Source organism: Coregonus lavaretus (assembly GCF_964263955.1).
Source record: "Coregonus lavaretus genome assembly, chromosome: 3".
Taxonomy (NCBI): Eukaryota; Metazoa; Chordata; class Actinopteri; order Salmoniformes; family Salmonidae; genus Coregonus; species Coregonus lavaretus.
The window spans coordinates 50885737-50901951 of NC_139990.1; the positions used below are offsets into that span (position 1 = coordinate 50885737).

Consider the following 16215-nt stretch of genomic DNA (forward strand, 5'->3'; position numbering starts at 1 on the left):
CTAGTTACAATCATCTATTTTCAGATTCCTTTTTTCCACGGAGGATATTCATTTTCCTGACTCATAGCTACGACTACCTGCAACACCTATAACCTACAGAGGTTATTGTTATATGAGTGACCTGGCCAGTTAAAGGGACATGTGAGGTGTTGACCGCTATGTATCCTGAAGAGGAGTCCCCCCCCCATTCCACTAATCCCTGTTTACTGTGTTTCCTTCTCTCAATCCCATAATTCACATTAGCTACACACTGCTCTGTGTGTGTGTGTGTGTGTGTGTGTGTGTGTGTGTGTGTGTGTGTGTGTGTGTGTGTGTGTGTGTGTGTGTGTGTGTGTGTGTGGCTGTGTGTCTGTGTGTGTATTTGTGTGTTGTTGTGTTGTGTTCCTGTTTTTTCTATTAATTCTGTTATGCACATTAGTTACATGCTGATATGTGCGTGTGTGTGTGTCTTTCAACAATGTGTGTGTTTCTGTATGTGTGTAGGCTATGAATCGCATTATAGGCACCAGCAGTGAATGACATACAGTGCCTTCAGAAAGTATTCACACCCCTTGACTTTTTCCACATTTTGTTGTTACAAAGTGGGATTAAAATTGATTTAATTGTCATTTTTTGTCAACGATCTACTTAAAATACTCTGTAATGTCGAAGTGCTTTGCAAATCTGGGTAAGTCTCTAAGAGCTTTGCAAACCTGGATTGTACAGTATTTACCCATTATTTTTAAAATTCTTCAAGCTCTGTCGACTTCATTGTTGATCATTGCTAGACAGTCATTTTCAAGTCTTGCCATAGATTTTTAAGCCGATTTCAGTCAAAACTGTAACTAGGCCACTTAGGAACATTCAATGTCGTCTTGGTAAGCAACTCCAGTGTATAATTGGACTTGCGTTTTAGGTTATTGTCCAGTTGAAAGGTGGATTTGTCTCCCAGTGTCTGTTGAAAAGCAGATTGAACCAGGTTTTCCTCTCGGACTTTGCCTGTGCTTAGCTCTATTCATTTTCTTTTTATTCTAAAAAACTCCCTAGTCCTTGATGATGACAAGCATACCCATAACATGATGCAGCCACCACCATGCTTGAAAATATGAAGAGGGGTACTCAGTGATGTGTTGTGTTGGATTTGCCCCAAACATAATGCTTTGTATTCATAACAAAATTGTAATTTCTTTGCCACATTTATTGCAGTGTTACTTTAGTGCCTTATTGCAAACAGGATGCATGTTTTGGAATATTTTGATTCTGTACAGGCTTTCTTATTTTCCCTCTGTCATTTAGGTTAGTATTGTGGAGTAACTACAATGTTGTTGAGCCATCCTCAGTTTCCTCCTATTACAACCATTTAACTCTGTAACTGTTTTAAAGTCACCATTGGCCTCATGGTGAAATCCCTGAGCGGTTTCCTTCCTCTCCGGCAACTGAGTTAGGATGGACTGCTGTATCTTTGTAGCTACTGGGTGTATTGATACACCATCCAAAGTGTAATTCATAACTTCACCATGCTCAAAGGAATATTAAATGTCTGCTTTTTTCATTTTTACCCATCTACCAATAGGTACCCTTCTTTGTGAGGCATTGGAAAACCTCCTTGGTCTTTGTGGTTGAATCTGTGTTTCAAATTCACTGCTCGACTGAGGGACCTTACAGATAATTGTATGTATGGGGTACAGAGATGAGGTAGTCATTCAAAAATCATGTTAATAAACACCATTATTGCACACAGAGTGAGTCCATGCAACTTATTATGTGACTTGTTAAGCAAATGTTTACTCCTGAAGTTATTTAGGCTTGCCATAACAAAGGGGTTGAGTACTTATTGACTTAAGACCTTTCAGCTTAGATTTTTTTAAATTAATTAGCAAACATTTCTAAAAACATATTCCACTTTGACATTATGGGGTATTGTGTGTAGATCAGTGACACAAAATCTAAATCTAATCAATTTTAAATTTTTAATTGAAACATAACAGGTCAAGGGGTGTGAATACTTTCTGAAGGCACTGCAAAACATCATCAGCACCGTGTGTGTGTGTGTGTATGTGTGTGTGTGTGTGTGTGTGTCTGAGTGGGTGTGTGTGTCTGAGTGTGTGTGTGTGTGAACCTATTGACTCAATTGAACAGAATGTACAAATGTGTTTTGTTACAGATGTTTTGTCCTTAATCATGTGAAAATGCTGTGCTCCCTTTTCCTCCCCCTCTCTCTGATCCTCTCTCATTTCTTCTTAACCTCTTTTCCCCTCTCTTCCACCCTTCTCTTCCCCCCTCCCTCCCTCATGTGCTTCTACATCTGCCCCCTCTGTAGCCCCCACTTCCCCCCAGGTCTCATGTCCTTTACCTGAGGAGGTGACCGACACCTTCAGCATCCATGGATCCGCAGTCGCTGGAACAACCATTCGCTACACCTGTCTGTCTGGGTGAGAGAGGGAGGGAGGGAGGGAGGGAGGGAGGGAGGGAGGGAGGGAGAGAAGGTAGGGATGAGAACAAGAGCGGTTGGAAGAGGCACGGTGGGAGAGCGAGAGACAGGATGAGAGGTTTGAGACAGAGAGAGAGAGAGAGAGAGAGAGAGAGAGAGAGAGAGAGAGAGAGAGAGAGAGAGAGAGAGAGAGAGAGAGAGAGAGAGAGAGAGAGAGAGAGAGAGAGAGATGGAAAGACAGATGGCAGAAAAAGGAGAGAGAGAGATGGGTGGTAATGGAGGAACTTCATTATGTACGAGACTGGGCTTTCTACATTACTGTTGTTAACTAGGCCATTAATGCACTTTTTACTGACTCACATCTAATAATGTATCACATCCGAATGCGTATGTCAGTTGGAATCATGTATCGTATTCAAAACACACACCTTCTGAGACAGAGCCAACAGAGAGGTGAACCACTTAGTTTATTACCAGTCAATTAGTCATATAACCACCCTCTCTCCCTCTCACTCTGTATCTCTCTTTCTCCCTCTCTCTTTCGCTCTCTCTCTTTCTCCCTTGCTCTCTGTCTCTCTCTCTCTCCCTCTCTCTTCCTCCCTCTATCTCTGTCTCTCTTGCTCATCCCCCCCCCCCCCTCTCCAGGGAGCTGGTGGGAAACAGTGAGAATCTCTGTAATATTGACCAGACCTGGCAGTACCCTCACCCCATCTGTCAAAGTAAGTGTGTGTGTTTTATAGTGTATAGTGTTTGATAGAGAGAGCGTGAGCAGGCAAGCAGAGGGAGAGCATCAGAGCCATGGAAAATGATGGTTGGCGTGTGGGTGGATGGATTGGGACTTTTGAGTGTGAGTGTGTGTATGTGTGTTTGTGTGTGTGTATTTTGCGGAGGAGGTTATTGTACTCTGCACTTCTAAATCGTTCTACTTTGTGTGTGTGTGTGTGTCTTTTTATGTGTGTGAGTGAGAGACTGTAAGGTCAGTTGTTATGTTTCATAGTACTTTACTGCCACCTTCTGGCCTAAACAGAGAATAACATCTCTTGCAAATTCATTCAGCAATGTTCTTCAAACCTGGTCTGGTAAATGTGCATATACAGTGATCTTCTCTCTCCTGTTCCAGGGGTGTGGTGCCCGCCCCCCCAGGAGGTGAACCAGGGGTACCTGGTGGCGGTACAGAGGACTGAGTACGATGTGGGCGATGCCATTTATTACCTCTGTAAGAAGAACCACCTGCTGGATGGACCCAACCGGGTCACCTGCCAGTCCAACGGCACCTGGAGCGCAGTGCCCTACTGCAGAGGTGAGACCTACCTGATACACACAGTGCCCACTGTATGTGTGTGTGTGTGTGTGTGTATGAGAGAGAGAGAGAGAGAGAGAGAGAGAGAGAGAGAGAGAGAGAGAGGGGTTGTTAGAGAGATTGTTACAACACTGTATATATACATAATATGACATTTGAAATGTCTTTATTCTTTTGAAACTTCTGAGTGTAATGTTTACTGTTAATATTTATTGTTTATTTCACTTTTGTTTACTATCTACTTCACTTGCTTTGTCAATGTTAACACACGTTTCCCATGCCAATAAAGCCCTTAAATTGAATTGAATTGAATTGACAGAGAGAGAGAGAGAGAGAGAGCGAGAGAGAGAGAGAGAGAGAGAGAGAGGGAGAGAGAGGGAGGGAGAGAGAGAGGGAGAGAGAGAGAGAGAGAGAGAGAGAGAGAGAGAGAGAGAGAGAGAGAGAGAGAGAGAGAGAGAGAGAGAGAGAGAGAGAGAGAGAGAGGGAGGGAGAGAGAGGGAGGGAGGGAGAGGGAGAGGGAGAGAGAGGGAGGGAGGGAGAGGGAGAGGGAGAGGGAGAGGGAGAGGGAGAGGGAGAGGGAGAGAGAGAGGGAGAGAGAGAGAGAGAGAGAGAGAGAGAGAGAGAGAGTAGATAGAATATTGACCTTTCTTCTTCTTTATTTGTTCTTCATCCTGTACTTCCTGTTCTTAGCGCGCTGTCCAATCCCAGCGGAGCGGAGCCGTGTTCTGATTGGTGGGCTGAAGCGTTGGCCCTATGACGTGACAGACTCTGTGGTTCCTCACGGGGAGAGGGTGACGTTCTACTGTAAACACTCAAGGAAGCAGTGCAGCTTCCCATACACACAGACCTGCTTCGACGGCAGGCTCAACCCCCCCTTCTGCTACCTGGGTGAGTTGGGACCCCAGAACTGGTGCCATTATCTATGGTAAACCCTTGGTGCCTTCCTCGTCTTTCTATGTGACTGTTCAGTGGGCAGGAGACCTCAGGGTTCAGTCAGAGACAGTATGTTTGTATTGTCTTCATTTGATGTAACATGTCTGGCACCTCCCTCCTTCTGTGTCCCAGAACCCACCTGGCTGCAGTACAAACTGTTCCCTCATCGGCTGGTGTCGGAGATCGAAGCCTGCTCCCCTGCAGACCTGGAGTAATACCCCAACAGCCCTATCCCTATCTACTGTCCCCCTCTCTCTCAGCCTGTACCAATGATAGGCTCTACATGTCTTAATAATATGTGTGTTCATGATAATACATGCATTAATACAGAAGTAAAACATAGTCATAATAATCATTCATATAGTTCAAATGCACAGGAGGTTGGTGGCACCTTAATTGGGGAGAACAAGCTCATGTTAATGATTGGAGCGGATAGGTGGAATGGTATCAAATACATCAAACACATGGTTTCCATTCGATGCCATTCCATTTGCACGGTTCCAGACATTATTATGAGCCGTCCTCCCCTCAGCAGCCTCCTGTGTTCAAATGTTCACTTCATGTGTTGTTATGGTGTGACTCTGACTCCTCCCACTGTGGGATCTGACTGACCTTACCTGTTGTTTTGTTTTTACATAGTGTGTCCCTGCCCCAAGGTGGCCCTCAGGATACTCCTCCTCCTTATGTTGTTGACACACCAAGCTCTGAGGCTTGGAAGTTCTATTGATGTGAAGGTTTTGAAATAAAAACAAAGTTTTTTTGTGATGTAATGATTGTGATATTTCATGTAATTGAAATGAAATAGAGATGAACACTTGATTCTCACAACAATTAGGACACCCTGATATCTTGCTCGCGCACGCGCACGCACACACATCCATCTTTTACATTTTCTAAGGTTACATGTCTTTGGATTAAATGGTGATCTGATCTGATCTCATACCGTATACAGTAGCTGCCCACTGTTTACTCAACATGGATTGATTCTAGTCGGACCCAGAATGTCATTGCTATTCGGAATCCTTGGGACGTCCCTACCCCATTGAAGTTTACATTTGATTAAGGTAAGGGTTAAGGTTAGGGTTTAGTAAGGGTTATGGTATGGGTAGGGGTTAAAGTTAGGGTAGGGACGTCCCAAGAATCCTTGATAGCATTAACCAACCCAGAATGCTGCGACACCATGAGCTCCCCCCTCTCTCTGCTCGCGCAGCAGGCTGAGCGCAGAATCTCGCCTCCTATCTTCTCCGCCTCTCATTCATATTTGGTCATCCGGAAGTATCCACAGCTCGGGTAAGCCAGTGTCTATGCAGCGAGTGAGTCTTATGGGTGGAGTATGTAGTTTATTATCCAGTTTTAAATGTATGGACAGTATACCGGACGCATCCCACACCTATTATATTGACATGCGTATGTCCATACAATTAAGTTAGTGAAATAAATTACAATATGGCGGTAAAGTTTCCTACATCGCTTTTCCTGCCAGCTGTCGGGCTGCGCTCCCTACAGGGCTCGAACCCTCGACTTGTAAAATGGCTGGTTGTGGGTTCATAGACAGCAAGGGCAGTTATTATGTCAAAAATATCAACATAATTTAGACAAATACCGCGGCGTCTTTTTAAAATAAGGGAGCTGAATATATTACATTATATGCCGTTAACAAACATTGTCCCAGGTTCGAGTGTCGTGTCCATTGATGCGCAGTTCATCCACAGATATGAAACAGGGTTTGGCTATTCGGACCTCGGACTGCGCGTAATGGCGTCTCCCATGAACAGCGACACTTGTTATTCCAACATAAATACAGTACAAGGGTGGATAAAGGTTCGAATGGAGGAAAACAAATACTGTCAATATGATATCGACCCAAACCCGTTGCCAGATATTTAACGAATGTCTTATTTTGTATTAGACTATGCCAGACAAACGACATTTTTTAATCGAAAGAAAAATGGATAGTCTGATTTCGCTGATATCATGCTCTCTTGAACCCTCCGCTGCAGACTGTCGCGTTGATGCTGTGTTAAATTGGCGACTTTGTTTAGAGCCCGGTAAGCAAATTATATAAAACCAGTGAAGTCCATAATAACAGCAAATGTAATGCAAATATGTGCGTCATTTACTCATGCTGCATTACATTTTTAAGATTGACAATCATAGCAATTAAGCATATCAGGTGATCACTGATTGTAGAGCATGAAACCACATACTATAGCCTTTAAAAAAAATCTCGCCTCAGGTTATTGAGATAATAGCAGGAATTGGAACCCGTTTGAATGATGATGTTGTTGATGATGATGACAATGTAATGGTGATGATGATGACGATGATGATGTGGAAGGTGGTGGTGGGGATGTTATGAAGGGGATAGGATGATTTAACCTAAAGTGTATTTAGAAAGTATTCATACCCCTTGACTTTTCCACATTTTGTTGTGTTGCAAAGTGGGATTAAAATGGATTTAATTGTCTTTTTTTTGGTCAACAATCTACATACTCTGTAATGTCAAAGTGGAAGAAAAATTCTAACATTTTTGTATTATTATAATTTTTTTACAAATTAATGAAACATAAAACACTATCTTGATTAAATAAGTATTCAACCCCCTGAGTCAATACATGTTAAAAATCACCTTTGGTAGCGATTACAGTCTTTCTGGGTAAATCTCCAAGAGATTTCCACACCTGGATTGTGCAACATTTGCCCATTATTCTTTTCAAAATTCTTTAAGCTCTGTCAAATTGGTTGTTGATCATTGCTTGACAACTATTTTCAGATCTTGCCATAGATTTCCAAGCAGATGTAAGTCAAAACTGTAACTCGGCTACTCAGGAACATTCACTGTCTTCTTGGTAAGCAACTCCAGTGTAGATTTGGCCTTGTGTTTTAGGTTATTGTCCTGCTGAAAGGGGAATTCATATTCCAGTGTCTGGTGGAAAGCAGACTGAACCAGGTTTTCCTCTAGGAATTTGCCTGTGCTTAGTTCCATTCTGTTGCTTTTTTATCCTGAAAAACTCCCCAGTCCTTAACGATTACAAGCATACCCATAACATGATGCCGCCACCACTATGCTTGAAAATATGGGGAGTGGTACTCAGTAATGTGTTGTATTGGATTTGCCCCAAACATAACACTTTGTATTCAGGACGAAAAGTGAATTGCTTTGCTAAATTTTTTGCAGTATTACCTTAGTGCCTTGTTGCAAACAGGAATATTTTTTATTCTATACAGGCTTCCTTCTTTTCACTCTGTCAATCAGGTTAGTAATGTGGAGTAACTACATAGTTGTTGATCCATCCTCAGTTTTCTCCTATCACAGCCATTCAACTCTGTAACTGTTTCAAAGTCACCATTGGCCTCATGGTGAAATCCCTGAGCGGTTTCATTTTACATTTACGGTTTCCTTCCTCTCCGGCAACTGAGATAGGAAGGACGCCTGTATCTTTGTAGTGACTGGGTGTATTGATACACCATCCAAAGTGTAATTAATAACTTCACCATGCTCAAAGGGATTTTTTAAATAAAACCCATTTACCAATAGGTGCTATTATTTGCGAGGTGTGGGAAAACGTCCCTTTTCTTTGTGGTTGAATCTGTGTTTCAAATTCACTGCTCGACTGAGGGACCTTACAGATAATTGTATGTATGGGGTACAGAGATGAGGTAGTCATTCAAAAATCATGTTTAAAACTATTATTGCACACAGAGATAGTCCATGCAATTTATTATGTGACCTGTACTCCTGGACTTATTTAGGCTTGCCATAACAAAGGGGTTGAATACTTATTGACTCAAGACATTTTTAATGAATTCGTAAACATTTTGAAAAAAAAAAATCCACTTTGACATTATTGGGTATTGTGTGTAGGCCAGTGACTCTTTTTTAAAATATTTAATCAATTTTTAATTCAGGCTGTAACACAACAAAATGTGGAAAAAGTCAAAGGGTGTAAATACTTTCTGAAGGCACTGTTTTTATAGTAAAACAAGAATAGGAGTTTAATAAATTCATAATAGCCTATTTAGTCTATTTGAATAGTTTGAGTCTAGGCATATATCATTATGCACAATGAAAGAACAAGGAAGATATTCTAACAACATAACACTAATTGAATCAACTTCCTAATGTTGCTGCTCTGATATCTTGTGAAATAGCATAAAGACACCTGCCCACCTCAGGACATCTTCCTTATCAATGAAGCCTATAGTCCTCTTATTATTTGATTTGAATAATTCATCTCTTGTTAAGATTATACAATATTTCATCCCTATTTTACAGATTTAGGCATGTTCCAAAATGGATTCTCAACAGACGGGGGTTCTGACCAATGGTGGCTCAGATGACAGGAGCGTCAGCCAATCCTTGAAGAGATCAGGGACTGTGCTAGAGATCCATGAGGAACCAGTGGACTCCTTGATCTTATCCTGCCCACCAGGTAACCTCCAATAATGCTCCCTTAAACAGGTGTACTCCAGTACAGGTGTCCAATCAAAACCTTTTGAGGCCAAACAAGGAGGAGGGGCTGGGAGAGCGCCAGATGTGGGCGGGACACAGCCAGCATTACAGGAAGCAGTTGAACCCTGCGGGCTCAACCAACCAATCGCAGTCAAGACTGGACTTCCTGGTGTGTGCGATCAACCAATCAGAATCAAATCAGACGTTCCTGGATTGTGCAACAGGCCAATCACAGACTCTGCAGCTCTCAGCTCTACCAAAGACGTGCTTCACTCTGATTCTAAAGGGAGTAGGTTAGAACCCAGAGCTGTTTAGTCTGGGACCAGTTCAAATGCCCTAACCTCCACTACGGTGACTGGTGTGGGCGAGATGGAGGATGTGTGTGTTGAAGAGATAGAACACAGTGAAGAGCCTCTCCACAGGATGAAGACAGAAGAGAGGGATGAGAGGAGAGATGGAGAGAGGGATGTAACACAGGACAGGAATGGTAGTCCCATTGTCCCTGAAGCGCCTCTCATCTCCGACACAGCCAAGGCAGAGAGGGATGGAGGGATAAGGGGGGAGAAAGAAAGGAAAGATAGAGAGGATGAGAGAGTGATCCCTCTTTTCCTGCCCCCTAGTCGATGTCATGGTGGAAAAGAGAGACCAAGAGAGGATAGAGAAGGGAGAGCAGAGGCAGGGAAAGGAGGAGGGGAGAGAAGAGAGGAAGAGGCAGGGAAAGGAGGAGGGGAGAGAAGAGAGGAAGAGGCAGGGAAAGGAGGAGGGGAGAGAAGAGAGGAAGAGGCAGGGAGAGGAGGAGGGGAGAGAAGAGAGGAAGAGGAGGGAGAAGTATTGGATTTGAGCTTGCCTAAAAAGAGAGAGATCAAGGAGAGGAGCCTTTGGCATGAGAGCTCACTGCTTATGGAGGTAGATGAGGTAGAGGGGGATGGAGATAGGGACATAGTAGAGGAAGATGATGGTGATGATGAAGAGGATTCTATATTGAGAGGGGATGGAGCTGACATTTTTGGGGGACCTCTCCTGTCTCCCTCGTTCTTCTCTACCTCCGTTTTCACCTCCCTCTCTTCCATAGACTGTGACAGTGAAGGTCTTCTCCTGATAGATGACCAGGGTATTCCATACACACTCACCCCTGAAGGGCACAAAGTGCCCCAAATAGACTCTTCCAGGCCAGACAACCCCCCCTCAAGCCAGCCAATGGTGCAGTCCAGCTCATTGGCGGTAGAGGATGACAGGTTGTCTCATATAACCACAGCAGGGGTCACTTACCTCAGCCAAAGTTTAGTAAAAACTACACACACACACAAGGAAAACACATGTCCCGCTCCTGTTACGTCTATGAAACCTTCACAGAAGTCAGAACTTCTCAAAAATAAAGAACACTCAAAGAACCCAGAACTCTTACAGAATGTGGAACCCCCTAAGGTTCTAGATTCAGGTGTGAAAGCTGTCAGTGAGGCTAGTGCTGCTGTTTCCCAACCTTCTAGTTCTGCTGTACCCCTCCAACCCCCTCAGCCCATCCAGATCCTGACTAACCCCTCCTCCAACACCCCCATCCTCCTCTTCCCCTCCTCCCCCCAGCTCTCCTCCACTACCCTAACCAAGACTGATACCAACCCAGGCCTCCTGGCCTTCTCTCTCCCCCCCTCCCTCACCCAGAACTCCCCCAGCACCTCCACCTCTATGTTACTCCTCCTCTCCTCCTCCACTACCTCTTCCTCCGGTCAGTCTTTCTCTACCTCCACACCCATCGCTCTCATTGACCCCTCCACCGGTCAGCTCTCCCAAATCACTGCCTCCTCTTCATGCTCTCTTTCTCTTTCATCCTCTCTTTCTCTCTCTCTCTCTTCTGGTCAGATCGCCACATCAAGGTCATCCCTCCCTTCCAATCCCTCCCACCCAGTTATTAGATTGACACCCAACAACTCCCCTACCATCCTATCAAGAGAGAGTCCCAGCGTAAACCCTCCCGCCCCCCTGACCTCCCCCTCTGTGGTCTCCTCCCTTCCCTACAAGCAGTCCAGTGCTGATGGCAGTTCTAAAGCAGTTCCACTCAGCTCACCTCCTCACAAACACACTGAACCAAACTGTTGTGACCCCAACCCTGATCATCAGTCACTATCTACTGAAGAAACTCAAATGGAGTCTGTTCCAAATGGGTCATCTCCTACTAAAGCCCTTACACACCCGCAATCCCCTTCTCTGTCCTTTGACTTCAGTTTGGAGGCATCCGACCAATCAAAAGCCCCAGAGTCAAAGCACACCTCCCTCCCATGGGACGACCATCTCTACTTCTCCTCCTCCACCGCTCCTCCCTCCCCTCCCCTCGCCCCCATCTTCCCCTCCAGCGGACCCGGTAACCTGGACCCCCTGGACCCTCTGGACCCCCTGTCCCCAGCCTCCTCTCCATCCTCTGGGCCACGAAGGGTCCTCTACTGCCCTCTCTGCCCCAGAATCTTCTACTACCTGTCTGACCTGGAGCGTCACTCCATCACCCACTCTCAGAACAAGCCCCATGTCTGCCTGCAGTGTGGCAAGGCCTTCAAACGCTCCAGCCATCTGCAGGTGAGCTCAGTTGTTCATAAATGTTTGAATTGTGGTGTGGTGATTTGGTGGGCTCATGATGACATATTGTTTTGATTGTGTTTGAAGTGGAACTAGGTCCTTTGTGTCAGATTTCATGTTGTTATGACTGCTATGTAATAAGTAGGTATAAACATATCATAATATATGAACATGAATGTATAGTATTATCTAACAAATGTGACCCTCAACCTTTGACCCTGAACAGAGACACAAGCACATTCACACGGGCGAGAGGAACTTTGTGTGCCCCATCTGCTCCAAGCGCTTCAGGGAGGCGGGCGAGCTGCAGCGCCATCAGAGGGTACACACAGGAGAGAAGCCCTACCAGTGCCCGCTGTGCCACACACGCTTCGCCGAGCGCAACACCCTGCGTCGACACACCAAACGCAAACACCCTTACCACCAGGCAGCTATGGAGATGCTGACAGAGAGAGGAGGAGGAGGAGGGGGGGGAGGAGGGGATGAAGATGAGGGTACAGAAGAGTGGTATAGTTCCAATGTGTCCAACTTGGACAACTCTGACTCTGAACCAGATTCTGAGGTCATTTCCTGATGCTGATCCTCTTGAATAAAGGGAAGGAGAAGAGGAGGAGGAGGAGGAAAGGAGGAGGAGGAGGAGGAGGAGAGCAAAGGTGGTGTAGCTTCACTGTGTCCAACTTGGACAACTCTGACACTGAAAGGGACTGAAACAGACTTTTTAATGATAAGTATGTGAATGGTACTTCCCAATGAGAACATTGGTTATATGTATTTATACATTTCTCTTGAATGTATTTTATTTCCATTCCCTTACATGGTCCGAAAATGATCACTGATCTCACAAACCATTTCCCATCAAGTATTCCTTCGATTTTCGTCATTTTCACAACTATAGGGCGGAAAATGTTCATGGACATTCTAAAAAGGTCACCCTTTGACATTCTGCTATAACAATAGATTAGCACTACCAAAGTACTAAAAATGATGTTGTAAAAAGCGCTGTCACTATGTTTTATTGTAACATTGTTCTTTATTACTACATTTATTTCTTCTCTTGTGGGAGCTGTACTTATAATTAAGTGAGATAATTTAACTTTCTTACTATTAAAGACACTGTGAGTAGTTTGGATTTTGTGTTCAAATTTGAGAACAATAGCCTCCAATTTGTCCTTTTTACATGGTTTTTACATTGTGATTTATGCTGCCTAAGCCTTCAAAACAAGGTGCCCTAATTTGTTAAATGCATACAACAGAATTCTGACCAATTTTTTGTTGTTGATTGCACCATTGATGATACTCAATTCAAGGTTTTGATAAATGTTAATTTATTTCAATTAAACCTCCCTGTGTGCCTTCAGAAAGTATTCATACATTTACATTTTAGTCATTTAGCAGACGCTCTTATCCAGAGCAACTTACAGTTAGTGCATACATTTTTCATACTGGCCCCCCGTGGGAATCGAACCCACAACCCTGGCGTTGCAAGCGCCATGCTCTTCCAACTGAGCTACAGGAGGCCTATTCACCTTGACTTATTTCACATTTTGTTGTGTTACAGCCTGAATTGAAAATGGATTAAATAGATTTTTTTTCTCATACACACAATACCCCATAATGAAAAAGTGAAAAGATGTTTTGAGAAATGTTTGCAAATTTATTGAAAATGGAAAACATAAATATCTAATTTACATAAGTATTCACACACCTGAGTCAATACATGTTAGAATCACCTTTGGCAGTGATTACAGCTGTGAGTCTTTCTGGGTCTCTTTCTGGGTCTCTAAGACCTTTGCACACCTGGATTGTACAACATTTGCGCATTATTCTTTAAAAAATTCTTCAAGCTCTGTCAAGTTGGTTGTTGATCATTACTAGATAGCCATTTTCAAGTCTTGACATAGATTTTCAAGCCAATTTAAGTCTAAACGGTTACTAGGCCACTCAAGAACATTCAATGTTGTCTTGGTAAGCAACTCCAATGTAAATTTGGCCTTGTGTTTTAGGTTGTCCTGCTGAAAGGTGAATTTGTCTCCCAGTATCTGTTGGAAAGCAGACTGAACCAGATTTTCCTCTAGGATTTTGCCTGTGCTGAGCTCTATTCCGTTTATTTTGATCCTAAAAAACTCCCTAGCCCTTGCCGATAACAAGCATATCCATAACATGATGCAGCCACCTCCATGCTTGAAAATATGAAGAGTGGTACTCTGATGTGTTGTGTTTGATTTGCCCCAAACATAACGTTATTTCTTATTCAGGACATAAAGTTAATTTCTTTGCCACATTTTTTAAAATGTTACTTTAGTGCCTTATTTGCGAACAGGATGCATGTTTGGAATATTTTTATTCTGTACAGGCTTCCTTTTCTCCCACTCATTTAGACAACCCGGTCTCAGAGCATTTCGTATTATTATGTACGTAAATCTGCCCCTCTCATTTAGTATCATATGTTACGTTCGTATGGTATGTATACATTTGTGGATGTCCATCATCCATTTCGTATGATATGTTACGAATTACAATTCGTATAATATGTTACGAATTTACAAATGTACAATATGTTACGGATTTGCAAACGTACAATATGTTACTAATTTGCAAAACGTATATGTTACGAATTCTAATTTGTTGTGGCTAACGTTAGCTAGGCTAGGGGTTAGGGTTAAGGTTAAGTTTAGGAGTTAGGTTAAAGAGTTAAGGTTAGGGTTAGGGGAAGAGTTAGCTAACATGCTAAGTAGTTGCAAAGTAGCTAAAAAGTAGTAAGTAGTTGAAAAGTTACTAAAATGCTAAAGTTGTCCGTGATGAGATTCGAAACCGAAACGTTTGGGTTGCTAGACGTTCGCATTGTATGCCTACCCATCCACCCCGACCAACCACCCTCCTTTTGGTTTTGCCTTCAGTAACCTTCTGTCTTATGTAACCATACCAAACGTAACATATCATACTATTGTGAGTGTCCCGGATATACATTTACTATGTTACGTCTAGTCTATGAGACCAGGCTGAGTAACTACAACGTTCTTGAGCCATCCTCAGTTTTCTCCTATCACAGCCATTCAACTCTGTAACTGTTTTAAAGTCACGATTGGCCTCATGGTGAAATCCCTGAGCGGTTTCCTTCCTCTCAGGCAACTGAGTTAGGAAGGACGCCTGTATCTTTGTAGTGACTGGGTGTATTAATACACCATCCAAAGTGTAATTAATAACTTCACCATGCTCAAAGGTATATTCAATGTCTGCTTTACCCATCTACCAATAGGTGCCCTTCTTTGTGAGGCATTGGAAAACCTCCCTGGTCTTTGTGGTTGAATCTGTGTTTGAAATTCACTGCTCGACTCAGGGACCTTACAGATAATTGTATGTATGGGGTACAGAGATGAGGTAGTCATTCAAAAATCATGTAAAACACTATTATTGCACATAGAGTAAGTCCATGCAACTTATTTAGTGACCTGCTAAGCAAATTTCTACTCCTGAACGTAGGCTTTATCACGACTCAGGATATGACCCAGAGGAGGATGGTTCAGTTCTCAGATCATTTATTATAACACGGGGAATAGGCAAAAGGGCAGGTCGAGGACAGGCAGAGGTTCGTAACCAGATCAGAGTTGGACAGGTACAGGACGACAGACAGGCTCAGGGTCAGGGCAGGCAGAAGTTCATAAACCAGGTCAGAATCAGGCAGGTACAGAATGGCAGGCAGGCTCAGGGTCAGGGCAGACAGAAGCGCAGGGAAAAACAGGAAACACGCTGGGACTACCTGACAATACAAGATGAACTGGCAACAGACAAACAGAAAACGCAGGTATAAATACACAGGGGATAATGGGAAAAATGGGAGACACCTGGTGGGGGGTGGAGATAAGCACAAGACAGGTGAAACAGATCCGGGTGTGACAGGCTTGCCATAACAAAGGGGTTGAATACTTATTGACTCAAGACATTTCAGCTTTTAATTTTTAATTACTTTTTAAAAAATCTAAAAACACAATTCCACTTTGACATTATGGGGTATTGTGTGTAGGCCAGTGACACAAAATCTCAATTTAATCCATTTTAAATTCAGGCTGTAACACAACAAAATGTGGAAAAAGTGAAAGGGTGTGAATACTTCCTGAATGCACTGTACCTACACTGTATATTACAAGATTTGTACATGGTGTGCCTGGCATCCTTCTGGCATCCTTCACTAGTCTCCTTTCCTTCAGGACTATCAATCAAGCCCGTCAGATCAGTGGTCATGGAGAAATGGAAACAAGGTCATAAAGTTAATCAAGTTAAATACAAGTTTAATACTTGATTAACTTGAATACTTTCAGGCCAATTGTCAATCTATTAAGATAATGCATTTTATTTTTTTATGACGTTGACATCATTCACAGTGAAATCCACTCAGGTCTTTCTGTCCTGGTCTCTATGGTAGCTGATATATGTGCTAGGTTTGTGACCTGCGGAGTTGGAATGTCTCCAGGGTCTAATTGGGTTTGTAAGGCAGGCTTCAGTTTTTTTCTCCTTTCAACCATTTTCTGTCCCATGAAGCCTTCTTTAGGCCAGCAG

General features: G+C 43.3%; 2 protein-coding genes across 3 annotated transcripts in view; both read left to right on the top strand.

Annotated features, from left to right (window-relative positions):
• Positions 1 to 5411, top strand: part of LOC311115223 (beta-2-glycoprotein 1-like) — a 13024-nt gene extending 7613 nt beyond the window's left edge. Inside the window, exons 4-8 of the mRNA XM_084157282.1 lie at positions 2300 to 2411; positions 3056 to 3129; positions 3531 to 3710; positions 4401 to 4598; positions 4776 to 5411. Coding sequence (XP_084013408.1) covers positions 2300 to 2411; positions 3056 to 3129; positions 3531 to 3710; positions 4401 to 4598; positions 4776 to 4858 — 647 coding nt within the window. The 3' untranslated portion in view covers positions 4859 to 5411. The remainder of the gene's footprint in view (positions 1 to 2299; positions 2412 to 3055; positions 3130 to 3530; positions 3711 to 4400; positions 4599 to 4775) is intronic.
• Positions 5412 to 5862: 451 nt separating this feature from the next.
• LOC311120085 (uncharacterized protein) lies at positions 5863 to 12783 on the top strand. Of its 2 annotated transcripts, none has more exons than XM_084157811.1 (3): positions 5863 to 5933; positions 8920 to 11661; positions 11888 to 12783. In XM_084157811.1, the coding sequence occupies exons 2-3, from the start codon at positions 9466 to 9468 to the stop codon at positions 12233 to 12235; spliced, it is 2544 nt and encodes an 847-aa protein (XP_084013937.1). In that variant the 5' UTR covers positions 5863 to 5933; positions 8920 to 9465; the 3' UTR covers positions 12236 to 12783. The 2 variants fall into 2 exon arrangements, with proteins under 2 accessions (XP_084013937.1, XP_084013936.1); XM_084157810.1 differs by lacking the exon at positions 5863 to 5933 and adding an exon at positions 6581 to 6691.
• The last annotated feature ends 3432 nt before the right edge of the window (positions 12784 to 16215 follow it).

Excerpts from the sequence above, each read along its gene's own strand:
- LOC311120085 (XM_084157811.1), top strand. The coding sequence starts at position 9,466 with ATGGAGGATGTGTGTGTTGAAGAGATAGAACACAGTGAAGAGCCTCTC. Across the intron at positions 11,662-11,887 it reads AACGCTCCAGCCATCTGCAG|AGACACAAGCACATTCACAC; the intron begins GTGAGCTCAGTT and ends GACCCTGAACAG.